General features: G+C 44.0%; 1 protein-coding gene across 7 annotated transcripts in view; it reads right to left on the reverse strand.

Annotated features, from left to right (window-relative positions):
- Positions 1 to 672: 672 nt before the first annotated feature.
- The window catches only part of LOC124003857 (receptor-type tyrosine-protein phosphatase alpha-like), a 46,951-nt gene continuing 29,203 nt past the window's right edge, over positions 673 to 18,420 (reverse strand). For 4 of the 7 annotated variants that reach the window (XM_046312471.1, XM_046312466.1, XM_046312468.1 and 1 more), the window contains exons 4-23: positions 16,114 to 16,503; positions 16,004 to 16,024; positions 12,607 to 12,709; positions 10,034 to 10,107; positions 9,231 to 9,367; positions 7,281 to 7,371; positions 6,831 to 6,907; positions 6,341 to 6,377; positions 5,941 to 6,038; positions 5,497 to 5,652; positions 5,053 to 5,219; positions 4,731 to 4,866; positions 4,227 to 4,373; positions 3,835 to 3,928; positions 3,590 to 3,666; positions 3,170 to 3,304; positions 2,669 to 2,794; positions 2,326 to 2,477; positions 2,028 to 2,163; positions 673 to 1,306 (exon numbers count right to left, since the gene is read on the reverse strand). In XM_046312471.1, coding sequence (XP_046168427.1) covers positions 1,232 to 1,306; positions 2,028 to 2,163; positions 2,326 to 2,477; positions 2,669 to 2,794; positions 3,170 to 3,304; positions 3,590 to 3,666; positions 3,835 to 3,928; positions 4,227 to 4,373; positions 4,731 to 4,866; positions 5,053 to 5,219; positions 5,497 to 5,652; positions 5,941 to 6,038; positions 6,341 to 6,377; positions 6,831 to 6,907; positions 7,281 to 7,371; positions 9,231 to 9,367; positions 10,034 to 10,107; positions 12,607 to 12,709; positions 16,004 to 16,024; positions 16,114 to 16,503 — 2,429 coding nt within the window. In that variant the 3' untranslated portion in view covers positions 673 to 1,231. The remainder of the gene's footprint in view (positions 1,307 to 2,027; positions 2,164 to 2,325; positions 2,478 to 2,668; positions 2,795 to 3,169; positions 3,305 to 3,589; positions 3,667 to 3,834; positions 3,929 to 4,226; positions 4,374 to 4,730; positions 4,867 to 5,052; positions 5,220 to 5,496; positions 5,653 to 5,940; positions 6,039 to 6,340; positions 6,378 to 6,830; positions 6,908 to 7,280; positions 7,372 to 9,230; positions 9,368 to 10,033; positions 10,108 to 12,606; positions 12,710 to 16,003; positions 16,025 to 16,113; positions 16,504 to 18,420) is intronic. The other 3 variants (XM_046312472.1, XM_046312469.1, XM_046312473.1) reach the window with 2 other exon arrangements.

Here is an 18,420-nt window from a genome sequence, read left to right on the forward strand (position 1 = left end):
TAAGAAGAAGAGACTTGCTTGGGTCAAGAAACACGAGCAATGGACATTGGACCGGTGGAAATTTGTCCCTTGGTCTTGTCCAAAGTTGAGATTTTTGGTTACAACCGCCGTGTCTTTGTGAGACGCAGAGTAGGTGAACGGGATGATCTCTGCATGTGTGGTTCCCACCATGAACCATGGAGGAGGTGGTGTGATGGTGCTTTGCTGGTGACACTGTCAGTGATTTATTTAGAATACAAGGCACGCGTAACCAGCATTCTGCAGTGATACGCCATCTCATCTGGTTTACGCTTAGTGAGTCCATCATTTGTTTTTCAACAGGACAATGACCTCACACACCTCTAGGCTGTGGAAGGGCTATTTGACCAAGAATGAGAGTGATGGGAGTGCTGCATCAGATGACCTGGCCTCCACAATCACCTGACCTCAACCCAATTGAGATGGTTTGGGAGGAGTTGGACCGCAGAGTGAAGGAAAAGCAGCCAACAAGTGCTCAGCATATGTGGGAACTCCTTCAAGACTGTTGGAAAAGCATTCCAGGTTAAGACGACACCAAGAGTTTGCAAAGCTGTCATCAAGGTAAAGGATGGCTACTTTGAAGAATCTCAAATATACCATACATTTAGATTTGTTTCACACTTTTTTTGGTTACTACACGATTTCATATGTGTTACTTCATAGTTTGTGTCTTCACTATTATTCTACAATGTAGGAAATAAAGAACAAATAAAGAAAAACCCTTGAATGAGTAAGTGTGTCCAAACCTTTGACTGGCACGGTCTATGTACACACACATACCCATAAAACACATTATGTCACCCTAAAAATGCAGCCAAACTTAAACTTGACCTAAAAACAAAACCCACAAATGTGACAGGGTAAGTACAGTATATGTACATTGGGTGGATTGGGGAGTGTCGATGTGGGGGGATAGATGTGGGGTGATAGATGTGGGGGGATAGATGTGGGGGGGGATAGGGACAAGGGGCCCGTATTAACAAGCTCAATATTACAAAATATTCAAGAAGGCATCTCTGATATTCACTCCCTCCGGTACACTGCAGCGCTGCACTTGGCTCCGTCACAAAACTTCAATTCCCTTTTCCTCTGTGCACGCAGGCTGCCCAGTCATCTAAGCCGTGAACAGTTAAAGTTTTCTTTCCGTCCGGTACGTGTGGGTTTGGTGTGTGTTTATGACTGTGTACGGATGTCCGTCCCCCCGTGTGGGTCCCTACTTGAAGTTGGCGTAGTCAGAAAAGGCATCGATATACTCCTGGACCACTTTGTAGCAGAACTCGTACTGCTCCTAAACACGAGAGAGAGAACATCCCAACGATGAGTAGAAAACATAAAGTACACAACCAAGATCAATTCATTTGCAAACTGAATTGCAAAAGTCGCCAAAAAAAAGTTGTTTCCAATGCCGTCTAAAAACAGCAGAGAAAAGGGCGGCAGGTAGCCTAGCGGTTAAGAGCATTGGGCCAGTAACCGAAAAATATGCCGATTTGCCCTTGAGCAAGGCACTTAACGTCTGCTAAACGATTCAAAAGTAAATGAACTCAAGCACACACACAGACAATGTCTCATTTGGTGATGATCACCTATTAAGAAGAAATGGTGGGGGAAAAAATAAATAAATGTGGAGTTTCTAACTAGGTGAGCCAAGAGCTCGTTGAGGAGTTTACGCTAGCTTACTTGTATTCACATGTTGTTGTTGACAACAAACATGGTACGCTAGACACTAAGCAGCACCATTTTCACAATACTTTCCACATTATTCACAAGGATTTTTGGCCACGAGTTAACCATAATAATAAAAAAGACAGGAAGGCATATTACTGAATGCGAGTTCCTAAGCTAGCAACTCCTAAATGCATCACATGCAGTGAACAGTTGGCCAAACACATTTTAAAAAGTACATCATTAAAGGTGTATAATTACATTGCGCAGCAGATTATAATGAGCTTTACAGTACATATATAATTTCTCTTTTTGTGTGATAAATTATGTCCATAGTGTGTCCTCACCAGTGTCTGCACCATGTGGGGCCTTTGCAGCCGGAGGCTCTTGACAGTCTGAAAGACATCCAGGATGGCCTCAGCCTTCACCCGCTCCAGGACCGTGCTCAGGGCACAGAAGGTCCCCGTCCGCCCCGCGCCCGCACTGACAACACACACACAGAGATAAACCAAGGTTAGACGCACGCCCACCCACAAAAAAAAAAACACAACAATAAATGGCAAATGCTACAGAGTTGGATGTTAGGTTACACATTTCTGTAAAGGTATTGACTCGAACATTGTTAGAACGTTAGGTGAAGGTTACCTGCAGTGGACAGTGATGGGGTGGTTGCCAGATTGTTGCTGCTGCTTCTGGACCGCGGCGATGATGTTGATCATCCCCTTTCCGTCGCCGGGGATGCCCACCTCCGGCCAGCCATGAAAATGGAACTGCCTCACCGCGCGAGCCTTGTTCTCCTAAAGAGAGTGAGCGAGTAAGAGGGAGAGCGTAAGGGAGACACACCCACACTCTGAAGACACACAGACGTGACTGAATTCAGTTGACCTTGGCTTAGGGTGTGTGTGCAGATGGTGTTTTGAATGGGCTGTGTTGACTACTAGAGTTCTTTTGGGGGGGGGGGGGGTTTCGAGGTGGCCTCTGTCCTCACCCGGTTGTTGGTAACCAGGAGGTCTCTAACAGTGTAGCTCTCACTCTCCTCCTCCCTCTTTAGCTCGATGGAGAGGTCACCACACACCATCACCCCGTCACTGGGCCAATACTGAGCACACTTTTCCTACAGAAAGACAGCGGGAGATGGAGAGAGAGCGGGAGATGGAGAGAGAGCGGGAGATGGAGAGAGAGCGGGAGATGGAGAGAGAGCGGGAGATGGAGAGAGAGCGGGAGATGGAGAGAGAGCAAGGCAGAGAGAGAAAAAGGCAGAGAGAGCCGGAGGAAAAAGAGACAAAGTATGTGAAGCGCAGTCGTTTCCCAGGCTCATGGCACTGTGCATTCAGCTCCAGGAAGTAGTTAAACTAGCAGAGAACGATCCTCTAATGACAAGACAGAACCGGGAAACGGACCAATAAGAAGACTTTCCCCTTCCAATAATTGTTCTCTCTACTTCTGGCATGGCATGACTGGGCTGAGTAAAAGGTCCATCTCTCCATACCTGTCCTCTCTCCTCCAGCTCAGTGAGCATGACTATGGAGCAGCTCCTCCACTCCCAGATCATCCTCCAGAAGTCTTCGATGGTGTGCTGCAGCGGGCCCTGACTGGCCATGTACGAGTCCTTCTGACGGTAGCCCTGGACCAGACACACAGGTCAGCTAGGACACACGAAACTACACACACACACGAAACCACACACACACACACACCTCCACAACAACCATTGTAGGAGCCATTTCAGCCTTTATCAGTTGTGTAACCTTCCCAGACCCTCGCCAATGTTCTCTACCTCCACGATCATTTCAAGACAGGCTTATCCTTACATTCAACCTACATGTGAATAGTTACTTGTATTGGCGCTAAAGTTCTGTTAATTTGTCTAATTTTCAAAACCCGTAACGCAGTACGACTGTCTACTCACATCAATGAAGGAAGCGTTGACATAATCCGTGCTCTCCTCCCCTCTCTTGACTGGATTGATCACTCTGTTGAACTCGTCTACAAGACACCCACAAACAGGTTACATTGCACGGAGTTCTGTGACCGACTTTAACATTAGACTGCGGTAATCTGCTACGCCAAAGCCTAGGCATTAGCTCGGGGAGCTAACACAAGTCTTCAGGTCTCAGGCGAGGTTATCTGGAACAGTAGAAGCCGTCAACTCACATGGGATGATCTGGAGAACTCTGTTCTTCTTCATGTTTGCCGGCAGGTTGCCTGTCCTCATCTTGTCGTTCTGGATCTTGATGGAGGTCAGCTTCTGTGTGGGGAGACAAAACCAGAGGCTTAGCATTCAGAGAGACTGAAAAACATTACCTAGGGGGAAAAAAATGCTCTCAAGTCAACTGCCACTGCAACAGTTTAAACTTTAATCATATTCATTAGTGCACACCGTAGCAAAACATTTTGTAACATCAAAAAAACGACCCTCAATTTTCTTCCATTTGAGTCAAATAGATGTGCTATGGTCAAATCCTTTTAAACACTTGTAGCTGAGGTGCGCTTGATTTAGCTTGCACTTTTGGGACTATTCCATTACACCAGACAAACAAAATCACCTTGAACTCTGCTTCCATGCCCCCACAGCCGGCGGCGGAGGGGGCGTAGAGCTTAGCCAGGTGGGACTCCAGGGAGGTCACCTCCAGCTCTGTGTCTCCGTACAGGTAGTGCTCCAGCATGGCCTGGAAGATGAACACGTATTGCATCTGTGGGGAGAAGGAAGAGGGTGAAGTAGAGAGAGAAGGACGAGAGAGCGAAATCCTTAGACTTTTAGTATACTTGCGATGCTCATATTATACATCCACAAGAGGTGTCAGAAGAGAACACAACATGAACAGGTAATACCCACACACTCAAAGCTCCCAATTTGAGACTTGAGTGGAAACCTGTTTATATAATTCATACATTATAATGATGTGAGTGTGTGGTCTTTAATCAAGTCAGGGTAACGGTGTGGTCTTGTTCAAGTCAGGGTAACGTTGTGGTCTTATTCAAGTCAGGGTAATAATGTAATGTTGTAATCTTATTGCAGTCTGGGTAATGTTGTGGTCATAACAACTTACGTCGGTCTGGACCATTTGGCAGCGCTGGGCTCTGATGCGCGTGACGAAGCCAAAGACGTCCACCTTCCTCTCGGTGTTCATCATATCCAACATGGCGTCTATCACTATGAAGGTACCTGTCCTCCCCACCCCCGCACTGATACACAGTCCGACACACACAGGTAGAGAGAGAGAGCGTGAGTCAGAAACGAACATAAACAGAAAGCTACTTTGTAGTGTGTGACTGAACCTGTGTCGTGTTAGCCCAGTCAGCTTAAATCTAGGCATTAGCTTGGCATCGGTGAACCACCTCGGCTGCCACCAATAAGACACACACACTGACCTGCAGTGGACCACGATGGGGCCGGAGTACTGGGGGTTGCAGGTCTTGACCTTCTTGAGGAACTTAAGCATGCCGATGGGTGTGAAGGGAACGCCAAAGTCTGGCCAGCTGGTGAAGTGGAACTGGGTCACCAGCCGCTGGGGCTTCTTACCCCCCACATCCCCCACCTAGAGAGAGGAGTGGGGTGTGGCAGAAACACTTTTAGTATAACTGTTTTGAAGTATCATACAAGCTTAGTGCCATCTTCACCTTAACCTCGCTCACATTTTAGAGACCCGCTAAGCGTGTTGTTCATTAGAGAATGCTTGGTGTCTGTAGGGCATGGCTTTGATAGATGGTGTGGTGAGAGGAGCCGGGAGAAAAGAGGATAAACGAGGGAGGGAGGGAGGGAAGAGAAGCGTACCTGTGGATACAGAGGTGAGAAGAGGGGGACGCCAGGGTTACCTGTTGGATGCAGAACTTGCGGATGGTGTAGTCCACCAGCACCATCATGTCTTCCACAGAGACCCGGATGTTGCCGTAGGTCCAGCAGCCCTGGTCAGGCCAGTACTGGGCACACTTACACTGAGACACACAGAGAGATTGCCGCTGTATGGATTTCTTTCAAATGAAAAGAAACAAACACTCATAGTTGTACACTCATACGTTCACGTTGGAAATGTGACATGCTGAACATACCCCATCATCTTCATATAGCCTCTAATAAAGAAAGACCGAGCCGGGGTCTTTTCAGGAGGGTGCAAGTTTCACAGAACGGTTCAGATCTAAATACATTTCTTAGAACATATATTATAAATGCCTTTAAAAAGTGTTAAAATAGGCAACGTTCTGAACGTTTCACCTTCCTGAACACACCCCAGTTCTCACCCCGCCCCCTTCTTTCCCTACCTCTTTTCTCTCCTTCAAGTTGGTCACCATCACGATGGTGGCGGTGTTCTGTTCCCAGATCATTCTCCAGAAGTCGTTTACCGTCTCCTCCTTTGGCCCTGAGAGAGAGACAGAAGAGCTATATTATCATCACCGATTAAATGCAAAACCTGTACGTTTGATTTGGCAACGTAATATGTCGTCACATTGCGATGTCAATAAAGCTCATCAGATTGAATGGAACCGAGAGACAGGGCGCTTTAATCCGGGGCCTGCGTCCCACACGGAACACTAGTCCCTATTTGGTGCACTACGTGGTGAATAGGACGCAATGACTCTGGTGCAAACGTAGGGCAATAAATTGGGAATAGGGTGCATTACATGAGCCTATCCCAGCGGCTAGCTAGGAAAGCCACCTTACCTTGAGCTGCAATGAACTTGTTCTTCTCTTGGTAACCCTGGGAACAAGAGGACGGCAGAAAAGGAAAGGGGTTGAGAAAAAAAAAACGTTCCGTTTGAACGTTCTGTTTCATGACCATGTCTTGCATCGTTAAGTAAAGTCCTGATGTCCCGTCCGTGTTTCTCTACTTTCTGATGGATCGATGCCGTTTCAAAACTTCACGCACACCGAGAGTGGGACATGCGTTCTACAAATGAAATAGTATTTTTATAAAAAAGAGAGAGCAAAGGAAGCGACGGCGAGAGAGCGAGAGTGATGAATGTCACCATTCTAACGCAACCTTTTATCGATCCGTTTAAACTTCATTTATCCAGGGAGTCCCGTGGAGGTCAAAAGACCTCTCTGACAAGGGAGAACTGGCCGAGGGGGTCGCTCAATATAAAACAAATATAAAAAAAAACACGTCAGACACAGCTTGTCATCGATGTCCACGGCTTGTGGCATCACTCACGTTGATGAAGGACGCATTGATGAAGTCAGAGTCTGGAACTCCCTCTAGAGACGACAGATGCACCCTGGAGTGGTCATCTGAAACACACACAAACAGAACCTGGATTAGATGAACGGCAAGCCTGCGTTTTAAACAGGAGCTACATGTAAACATTTACATTATAGCGCCAAATGTCAAATACATGCCGATCGAAGCCAAGGAATAGAAATCCACGAGAGCAAAACATACTTTGTAGAACACCGCTCGATGCTGCTAATGAGCTATTTTACAGAGACTAGCCGGGTTTAGCTGTTGCTGTATACAACTTCCTGAATTACGATTTGTTCTTGTTCGCAACGTTGACAATGTATTTCCAACGGATGTTTTTGTTGGATAAGGTAACAAGCAGTTCTATGCCATGCTGGCTACTTCTAAACAGAATTGGGCTTTAGCTCTGCGTTGGGGACTCACATGGCAGGATGTTGACGTATCGGTTCTTCTCCTTGTTCTCCTCCTTAGAGGCCGCGTCGCATGACGCCTGGATGGGACACACCGGCAGCGCCTGGACACACAGACAGAGGGCCATTAGCCACACACAGGTAATAATTATTTGAGATTAATGCCCTGTAATGCATGTTCCTATCGGTGTGTCCCTAGAGTGATAATCTTCTTTGCAATTCCACGAAAAGCAAATAAGGAAAGAAAGCTAAGGGTATTAGGTATTATTGGGACACATAGGCTCTGTGTAGGGGAGTATACCACTCCAATCAGTAGCTACTCCCATGCAGAGCGTTCTAGTTGCAAATTCTACCCGCCTATTGTCCTGACAAGGACATAGATGACTGTGTGTAAGGCGTGTGTGTGTGTGCGTGCGTGTGAGAGTATATATATAGATATATATAGTACCAGTCAAATGTTTGTACACACCTACTCAATGAAGGGTCTTTTATTTTATTTACTATTTTCTACATTATAGAATAATAGTGAAGACATCAGAACTATGAAATAACACATATGGAGTCATGTAGTAACCAAAAAAAAGGGTTAAACAATATATATTATTTTATATTTGAGATTCTTCAAAGTAGCCACCCTTTGCCTTTATGACAGCTTTGCACATTCTTGGCATTCTCTCAACTTGCTTCACCTGGAATGCTTTTCTAACAGTCTTGAAGGAGTTCCCACATAAGCTGAGCACTTGTTGGCTGCTTTTTCTTCACTCTGCGGTACACCACATCCCAAACCATCGCAATTGGGTTGAGGTCGGGTGATTGTGGAGTCCAGGTCATCTGATGCAGCACTCCATCACTCTCATTCTTGTTCAAATAGCCCTTACACAGCCTGGTGGTGTGTTTTGGGTCATTGTCATATTGAAAATAAAATAAAATTTCCACTAAGCGCAAACCAGATGTCGCTGCAGAATGATGTGGTAGCCATGCTGGTTAAGTGTGCCTTGAATTCTAAATAAATCACTGACTGTCACCAGCAAAGCACCATCACACCTTCTCCTCCATGCTTCACGGTGGGAACAAAACATGCGGAGATCATCTGTTCACCTACTCTGCGTCACAAAGACACGGCGGGCTGGAACAAAAACAATCAAACATTTGGACTCATCAGACCAAAGGACAGATTTCCACTGATCGAATGTCCATTGCTTGTGTTTCTCGGCCCAATCAAGTCTCTTCTTATTATTGGTGTCCTTTAGTAGTGGTTTCTTTGCAGCAATTCGACCATGAAGACCTGATTCACGCAGTCTCATCTAAACAGTTGATGTTGAGAGGTGTCTGTTCTTGAAGCGACTGCACTTGAAGAAACGTTCAACATTATTGAAATATTCTGCACACTCTTTTACCAAGTAGGGCTATCTTCTGTATACCACCCCTACCTTGTCACAACATAACTCAAACGCATTAAGAAGGAAAGAAATTCCACAAATTAACTTTTAACAAGGACCACCTCTTAATTCAAATGAATTCCAGGTGACTACCTCATGAAGCTGGTTGAGAGAATGCCAAAAGTATCTAAAGCTGTCATCAAGACAAAGGGGTGGCTACTTTAAGATTTGTTTAACACTCCTTTGGTTATTAAAAGATTCCATATGTGATATTTCAAAGATGATGTCTTCACTATCATTCTACAATATAGGAAATAGTACAAAAAGAAAAACCCTTGAATGAGTAGGTGTGTCCAAATGTTTGACTTGTAGGTTTGACTTGTATGCATGCATGTATGTATGTATGTATGTATGTATGTATGTATGTATGTATGTATGTATGTATGTATGTATGTATGTATGTATGTATGTATGCATGTATGTATGCATGTATGCATGTATGCATGTATGCATGTATGTATGCATGTATGTATGCATGTATGCATGTATGCATGTATGCATGTATGTGCACGCAGACTCCATACATTGAACTCCTCCCGGAAGAGCTTGTTGTCATCAGCCATGCGACGATTCATATCCTCCTCCAGCTTGTCAACAACAAGGGGTGGGTACTTCCTGTTGGTGCTAGGCGAGCGGGCCAATAGCGGCACACTCTGGAGCTCTGCAAGAGCAGGAAGGGAGGGAAGTAATGGGACAGGAAAGATAGGTGGCGATTGAGGCCCACAGGGAAAGGGGGTTGGGGAGAGAAAAACCCTTATTGTTGAGACACTGCCAACAACAAAGATAGTGAGACATTCACCAACCAATTATTATAAATTAATGAACGATAGAAAATGTTATATTATACATTAAAACAGATTCTAATCTACACATGCAACTTCTCCAAACTGACTGTGGGTGTGTTAATAAAAGCCCACAAGGGGGTGCCATAAAACAATTCAACACTGCTAGTGTGCCACAATTCATCATATTGAACAACTGCTTTGGCCAAGGATCAGTAAATGATCAGAAAACCAATGTAATTTTATCTGAACACAGAACAATGGAGAAAGTTGGCTATGATAGAGACATGCATAAAAATTCTGGTAAATGTATGATCACAGAAAAAACATGCACGTTATCACACAGAAAACACACGTGTGTGTGTGTGTATATACACACACACACACACACACACACACACACACACACACACACACACACACACACACACACACACACACACACACACACACACACACACACACACACACACACACACACACACACACACACACACACACACACACACACACACACACACACACACACACACACACACAGTTACCTGTATCATCTGATCTACCGTTGGTCAGCCTGAAGGAGTTGGAATGGCTGCCGGCCTGCTTGTACTTCTTAAACCTGTCAATCATACGACACACACGAATACTCACACCCTTTGAATTTTTCCACATTTTGTAGTGTCACAAAGTGGGATTAAAAAGTCAACGACCTACACAAAATACACAGTTATGTCAAAATGGAAGAGATTTACTACTTTTTGGTAACGTAAAACAAGTATTCAACCACCCCCACCACAAGAGTCAGTACATGTTAGAATCACCTTTGCCATCGAATACAGCTGTGAGTCTTTAGGGGTTGTACAACACCTGCCCATTATTCTTTAAAAAATACTTTTAAAAAATCTGTCAAACTGATTGTTGATAATTGCTAGACAATTCCCATAGATTTTCAAGCTGATTTAAGTCAAAACTTTAACTAGGCCACTCGGGAACATTCAATGTCATCTTGGTCAGCAACCCCAGTGGATATTTGGCCTTGTGTTTTAGGTAATTGTCCTGCTGAATGGTGAATGTCCCCAAGTGTCTTTGGAAAGCAGACAACCAGGTTTTCCCCTAGGATTTTGCCTGTGCTTAGCTGTAGTCTGTTTCTTCTTATCCTAAAACTCTCTAGTCTCTGCTTTAATAATGGGAATTGATGGGAAATGTAAAGTATATCACTAGCCACTTTAAACAATGCTACCTAATATAATGTTTACATACCCTACATTATTCATCTCATATGAATATGTATATACACTGTACTCTATATCATCTACTGCATCCTTATGTAATACATGTATCACTAGCCACTTTAACTATGCCACTTTGTTTACATACTCATCTCATATGTATATACTGTACTCGATACCATCTACTGTATCTTGGCTATGCTGCTCTGTACCATCACTCATTCATATATCTTTATGTACATATTCTTATCCCCTTACACTGTGCATAAGACAGTAGTTTTGGAATTGTTGGTTAGATTACTTGTTGGTTATTACTGCATTGTCGGAACTAGAAGCACAAGCATTTCGCTACACTCGCATTAACATCTGCTAACCATGTGTATGTGACAAATACATTTGATGACAAGCATACCCATAACATGATAGAGCCACCACCATGCTTGAAAATAGGTGGGACTCAGTGATGTGTTGGAATTTCCCCAAAGATAACACGTTGTATTCAAGAAAAAAAAGTACATTTCTTTGCCTCATTTTTTTTTGCAGTATTACTTTAGCGCCCTAAATGCAAACAATATGTTTTTATTCTGAAATTCTTTTCACTGTCATTTATGTTCGTATTGTGGAGTAACTACAATGTTGTTAATACCTCCTCAGTCACTTCCTAACCGGCAACGGAGTTAAAAAAGGACGTCCATCTTTTTTTAGGCCAATAGGCTATTTGTCAACCATTGGAAAACATCCCTGGTCTTTCTGCTTGAATCTGTGCTTGAAATTCACTGCTCGACTGAGGGAACATACAGATAATTGTATGCGTTGGGTACAGAGAGCCGCAGTAGTCGTTTAAAAAAAATCAACCCTATTTTTTGCACACAGGAGGAGTCCATGCAACGTGTGACTTCTGGTTAAGAAACTTTTTACTCCTGAACTTATTTAGGCTTGCCATAACAAAACATACTTTATTGACTCCAGACATTTCAGCTTTTTATGAATTGGTTCACATTTCTAAAAACGTAATTCAACTTCGACATGAGAGTATTTTGTGTAGATCATTGAAACAATCTCGATTGAATCCATTTCAATTCAGGCTGTAGTAACAAAATGTGGAAAAGTCGATGGGGCGGGAATACTTTCTGAAGGCCTTGTACACGCAGAATATCACCCACACAGTCACACACACGGACGTTGCCATGGTAACTACTATGACACTTGGTTCATTCACACTGGATGTTTGTATATGAAAGAAGACAAGCAAACGGTTTCCTGCTCTGCGCTTTTACAATGTGTAATGAATTGTGTGAGTAGGTGTGTACGACTCCGTTAGCATGGTACATGGGTCTCATATCTGACTATTGTATAGCTCTATTTCAAATTTTAATTTTAATTTTACCTTTATTTAACCAGGCAAGTCAGTTAAGAACATATTCTTATTTTCAATGACGGCCTGTGGGTTAACTGCCTGTTCAGATTTGTACCTTGTCAGCTCGGGGGTTTGAACTCGCAACCTTCCGGTTACTAGTCCAACGCTCTAACCACTAGGCTACGCTGCCGCCCAAAGACAAATCATGCCTGCATCCAAACTTTTCTTTTCCGTTTAAAAATGCTTCCCTGAGACATAAGGCTGAAGGCGCGACTGTGGGGGAGAAGACCAGGGTGTATTCATTATGGTACACCATATCAAAATGTAGCCATATTTAAAAAAAACTTTTATTGGACAAGTTCAGGAAGCCCCTCCCCGTTTCAGTCCGTTTCTTCTATTTGGTGCCTGATGAACACGATCCAGGGACGAGTTTCCGCTGGACCACACAGGCCAAGTACAAGATGAACAAAAGGTTTTGAACACAACCCAGATGAGTGGCGTGGGTTGTTTCTGCCAGAGGAACATGACTGACCTGAGCATATAGAGGATGATGATGATGAAGACGATGACGAGCAGGGATGACAGAGCCACCATCACCGCAATGATGGGCGTGTCATCTGATTGCGTATTTTGGTCTGAGAGAACGAGGGAGAGAGAGAGAGAGAGAGAGAATTTAACAACATTCAAAAAATGTGTACAAGTTCGATTTGGCATTTGATTGAGCCGGTCTCGGGTGCCCCGATGGGGTTTGGATTGGCACTTTTTGGACAATTCATTGGATCCATCGCACCAGGCAAGCTCAATCAAGCGCACAAATCAGCTCAAATATTTGAAAGAAAACCAATACTACTCAATAGTGTTAATAGTTAACAGTATGCGTCAGACAGGCTGTATGAAACTGTCCACTCCATGATTTCTGCACCGATTACAGGAGCTCCTCAGTAAGGACATCTTGGCAACAGTTTTTTTTGGACAGCGTCGTCATTAGTCTTCCATAACATTTTCATAATAATGACAGTAGCGATGCCGTTAACTGTCGTTACAGAGCAGAAAGAGTCAACGACACAAACGATGAGACTTTACAGAAGCAGAGGGGTTAACCAAATAGATGAGGAACAGTCATGTATTGCAAATACTTAAGCAATAATGCATGGGGGGGGGGGGGGGTGGTATATTCTGGATACAGCCCTTAGCCGTGGTATATTGGCTATATACCACAAACCCCCGAGGTGCCTTATTGCTATTATAGCCATTTTTTGGTTATTCTGTGGAATGTTCAGTGTTCTCTGTGGGACACTGTACATTGAATGGACACAGCACATTGAATGGTGCTGCACCATGTTGGTAGGAAGGTAAGTGAAACTGATGAGCAGTAGAGGACTATTCAACCCATTCCAATTCAACAGCTCATACTGCGCGCACAGAGGACGGATACAAATATATACAGACAGAGGAGAGATGCAGAGCTTGAATACTGCGTGTGTTCGACAGGCCAGTTTAATTATTGGCACGTCGCTGCCACGACTGCTTATGACTTCAGAAAAGCAGTCACACCCCTTGACTTTTTTCTAAACGTTGTGTTACAGCCTGAACTTAAAATGGAATCAATTGAGATCTTGTGTCACTGGCCTACACACAATACCCCATGATGTCAAAGTGGAATGATGATTATAAATTCATGAAAAATGAAAAGCTGAAATGTCTTGAGTCGATAAGTATTCAATGTGCTTAAATCACATAGGTTGCATGGACTCTGTGTGCAATAATAGATTTTTCAATGACTACCTAATCTCTGTACCCCACACATACACTACATGACCAAAGATATGTGGACTCCTGCTCATCTTACATCTCATTCCAAGATCATGGGCCTTAATATGGAGTTGGTCCCCATTTTCTGCTATAACAGCCGCCACTCTTCTGGGAAGGCTTTTCACTAGATGTTGGAACATTGCTGCGGGGACATGCTTCCATTCAGCCACAAGAGCAATAGTGAGGTTGGGCACGGATGTTGGGCGATTAGGCCTGACTCTCAGTTCCAATTAATCCCAAAGGTGTTTGATGGGGTTGAGGTCAGGGCTCTGTGCAAGCCAGTCAAGTTCTTCCACACCAATCTAGACAAAACATTTCTGTATGGACCTCGCTTTGTGCACTGAAACTGCAAAGGTCCTTCCTCAAACTTGCCACAAAGCACAGAATCATCATTGCTGTAGCGTTAAGATTTCCCTTCACTCGAACAAAGAGGCCTAGCCCAAACCATGAAAAACAGCCCCAGACTATTATTTCTCCACAAAACTTTACAGTTGGCACTATGTATTCGGGAAGGCAGCTTTCCCATGCCATCCGCCAAACACAGAACCGTCCGTTAGATTGACAAATGGTTAAGCGTTATTAATTCATCACATCAGAGAACGCATTTCCACTGGTCCAGAGTCCAATGGTGGTGAGCTTTACACCACTCCAGCCGACACTTGGCATTGTGCATGGAGATCTTAGGCTTGTGTGCGGCTGCTCGGTCATGGAAACCCATTTCATGAAGCTCCCGAACAAGCAGTTCTTGTGCTGAAGTTGCTCCCAGAGGCAATTTGATGCTCGTCATTGAGTGTTGCAACAGAGGACAGATGGTTTTTACGTGCTACGCGCTTCAGCACTTGGTGGTCCCGTTCTGTGAGCTTGTGTTGCCTACCACTTGTTTCCACTTCATAATAACAGCACTTACAGTTGACCGGGGCAGCTCAAGCAGGGCAGAAATTAGATGAACGGACTTGTTGGAAAGGTGGCAACCTATGAAGGTGCCACATTGAAAGTCACTGAACTCTTCAGTAAGGCCATTCTACTGCCAATGTTTGTCTATTAAGTTTGTATGGCTGTGTGCTCAATTGTATACACCTGTCAGCAACGGGTGTGGTTGAAATAGCCGAATCCACTTCTTGTATATATAGTATATAATTATCTGAAGGTTCCACAGTCGAGCAGTGATTTTCAAACACAGATTAATTCACAAAGGAGAAAACTGAGGATGGATCAACAATATTGCAGTTACTCCACAATACTAACCTAAGTGACAGAGTGAAAAGGAAGCCAGTACAGACTGAAATACTACAAAACATGCATTCTGAATGCAAAAAGTAATACTGCAAAAAATGTGGCAAAGAAATTAACTATGTCCTGAATACAAAGCACTAGGTTTGGGGCAAATCCAACACAACATCACTGAGAACCACTCTTCATATTTTCAAGCATGGTGGTGGCTGCATCATGTTATGGATATGCTTGTCATCAGCAAGGACTAGAGAGTTTTTAGGATAAAAATAAACCTAATAGAGCTAAGCACAAGCCAAATCCTAGAGGAAAACCTGGTTCAGTCTGCTTTCCAACAGACTCTGGGAGATGAAATCGCCTTGAAGCAGGACAATAACTTAAAACACAATGCCAAATATACACGAGTTGCTTACAAAGACAACATTGAATGTCGCCAATTGGCCTAGTAACAGTTTTGACTTGAAAATGGCTGTCTTGCAATGATCAACAAGCAATTTGACAGAGCTTGAAAAAAAAAGGCAAATATTGTACTATCCAAAGTTCTTAGAGACATACCCAGAAAGACTCACAGCTGTAATCGCTGCCAAAGGTGATTCTAACATTGATTCAGTCAGGGGAGTGAACACTTATGCAAATTTGATATTTCTGTATTTAATTTCCCATAAATTTGCTAACATTTCTAAAATCATGTTTTCACTTTGTCATTATGGAGTATTTGTGTGTAGGTGGGTGAGATTATTTTATTTAATCTATTTTGAATTTCGGCTGTAAAAACAAAACGTGGAATAAGTCAAGGGGTATGAATACTTTCTGAAGGCACATTATGTTGTGCTGATGTTAGCTGTATGACCACGTTGTAACTTGAGACAACATACACACACTCTTACCTGTGCCGTCTTCTCCACCACCTGGGGGTAAAAGAGTATCATTACTATCCAACATCCTACACATCACACACAGACCTGCTCGCCTTTCACTCACAAGCACACACACACACCTGTTGTAGTGTCACTAGTAGTGTCGGGCGACGTGGCTTCCACCGTAGGTTCTATGGTGGTCTCCAGCGAGGGATCTGTGTGACTGTCCGGAGCAGAGAGTGTGGTCCCATTCTCCCCACCCCGACTGACCGTGGTCGGAGCAGGGGGTGGTTGCGGGGCAGTGGTTGCACCCGTGGGGACTTGGGGGGCTATGGTGGGGCCAGGGGGTGGTAGAGGGGGAATGGGCACCTGGGTGACACTGGGGCCTGCAGTCAATATGTTCCCCTCTGCGGTGCTGGTTGTTGTCAGTGTCGTTGCGGCTGTTGGAGGGGTGGTGGTTGTTGCCATTGGAACATTGTGGAGGGTGGTGGCTGGAGAATCCGTGGGTTTGGCAGTGGAGACTGGACCTTCTATGAGAGAGATACAGTTCATCAAGGCCACAGGTTCTCAAACTTTTTGTGATAGCTAATTCATCGGGGACCATTTCATAATCAGAACACAACTTCAGTGAGATGAGAATAACATACAAGGAGTTGAATTATGACTTCGGCAGTCCATGGACGGACAGACCAAGTCTCGGGCACTGGGAAGGAACATTTTAAAGGCCTGCCTCTGAGAAAATGTTGCTGTTTTCAAGCGATTTTTCTGCAACACAACCCATTTTGTCGTGGGGCAGAGAGATGTTTTGTTGTTGCAGCTTTAAAGCCAATTCTACACATTTTGCCACGAGGCAAATAAACTTCAACGTTCTAAGTAAATTACGATGCATTTTATATAAAAAATAAAGAAAATATTTGGGGAAATACAAGAAGTATTGAGTTGAAAGAAATTATAATTGATGGAGTACTGTGGATACCCATATTCCCATGTTGCCCAGGGTCAAGAACATACTTTGTAGATTAATAATTTGACATTGTATTATATTACACCCTCTGAATTGAATCTGTTAGTAATATTTACAGTTGAAGATAGAAGTTTACAGACACCTTAGCCAAATACATTTAAACTCAGTTTCACAATTCCTGACATTTAAATCCTAGTAAAACCACCGTGTCTTAGGTCAGTTAGGATCACCACTTTATTCTAAAAATGAGAAATGTCAGTACAATAGTAGAGAGAATGATTTATTTCAGCTTTCATTTATTTCATCAAATTCCCAGTGGGTCAGAAGTTTACATACACTCAATTAGTATTTTGTAGCATTCCCTTTAAATGGTTTAACTTGGGTCAAATTTTTTGGGTAGCCTTTCCCCAACAATAAGTTGGGTGAATTTTGGCTCATTCCTCCTGACAGAGCTGGTGAACTGAGTCAGGTTTGTAGGCCTCCTTGATCGCAAACAGATTTTCAGTTTTGCCCACACATTTTCTATGGGATTGAGGTCAGGGCTTTGCGATGGCCACTCCAAGCCCTTGACTTTGTTTTCCGTAAGCCATTTTGCCACAACTTTGGAAGTATGCTCGGGGTCATTGTCCATTTGCGACCAAGCTTTTACTTCCTGATTGATGTCTTGAGCTGTTCAATATATCCAACTAATTTTCCTACTCACGATGCCATCTATTTTGTGAAGTGCACCAGTCCCTCCTGCAGCAAAGCACCCCCAAAACATGATGCTGCCACCCCTGTGCTTCACGGTTGAGATGGTTTTCTTCGGCTTGCAAGCCTCCCCCCTTTTTCCTCCAAACTTAACGATGGTCATTATGGCCAAACAGTCCTATTTTTGTTTCATCAGACCAGATGACATGTCTCCAAAAAGTACGATCTTTGTTCCCATGTGCAGTTGCAAACCGTAGTCTGGCTTTTTATGGCGGTTTTGGAGCAGTGGCTTCTTCCTTGCATTTACATTACATTTAAGTCATTTAGCAGACGCTCTTATCCAGAGCGACTTACAAATTGGTGCATTCACCTTATGACATCCAGTGGAACAGCCACTTTACAATAGTGCATCTACATATTTTAAGGGGGGGGGGTGAGAAGGATTACTTTATCCTATCCTAGGTATTCCTTAAAGAGGTGGGGTTTCAGGTGTCTCCGGAAGGTGGTGATTGACTCCGCTGTCCTGGCGTCGTGAGGGAGTTTGTTCCACCATTGGGGAGCCAGAGCAGCGAACAGTTTTGACTGGGCTGAGCGGGAACTGTACTTCCTCAGTGGTAGGGAGGCGAGCAGGCCAGAGGTGGATGAACGCAGTGCCCTTATTTGGGTGTAGGGCCTGATCAGAGCCTGGAGGTACTGAGGTGCCGTTCCCCTCACAGCTCCGTAGGCAAGCACCATGGTCTTGTAGCGGATGCGAGCTTCAACTGGAAGCCAGTGGAGAGAGCGGAGGAGCGGG

This window comes from Oncorhynchus gorbuscha, linkage group LG18 (genome assembly GCF_021184085.1).
Source record: "Oncorhynchus gorbuscha isolate QuinsamMale2020 ecotype Even-year linkage group LG18, OgorEven_v1.0, whole genome shotgun sequence".
Taxonomy (NCBI): Eukaryota; Metazoa; Chordata; class Actinopteri; order Salmoniformes; family Salmonidae; genus Oncorhynchus; species Oncorhynchus gorbuscha.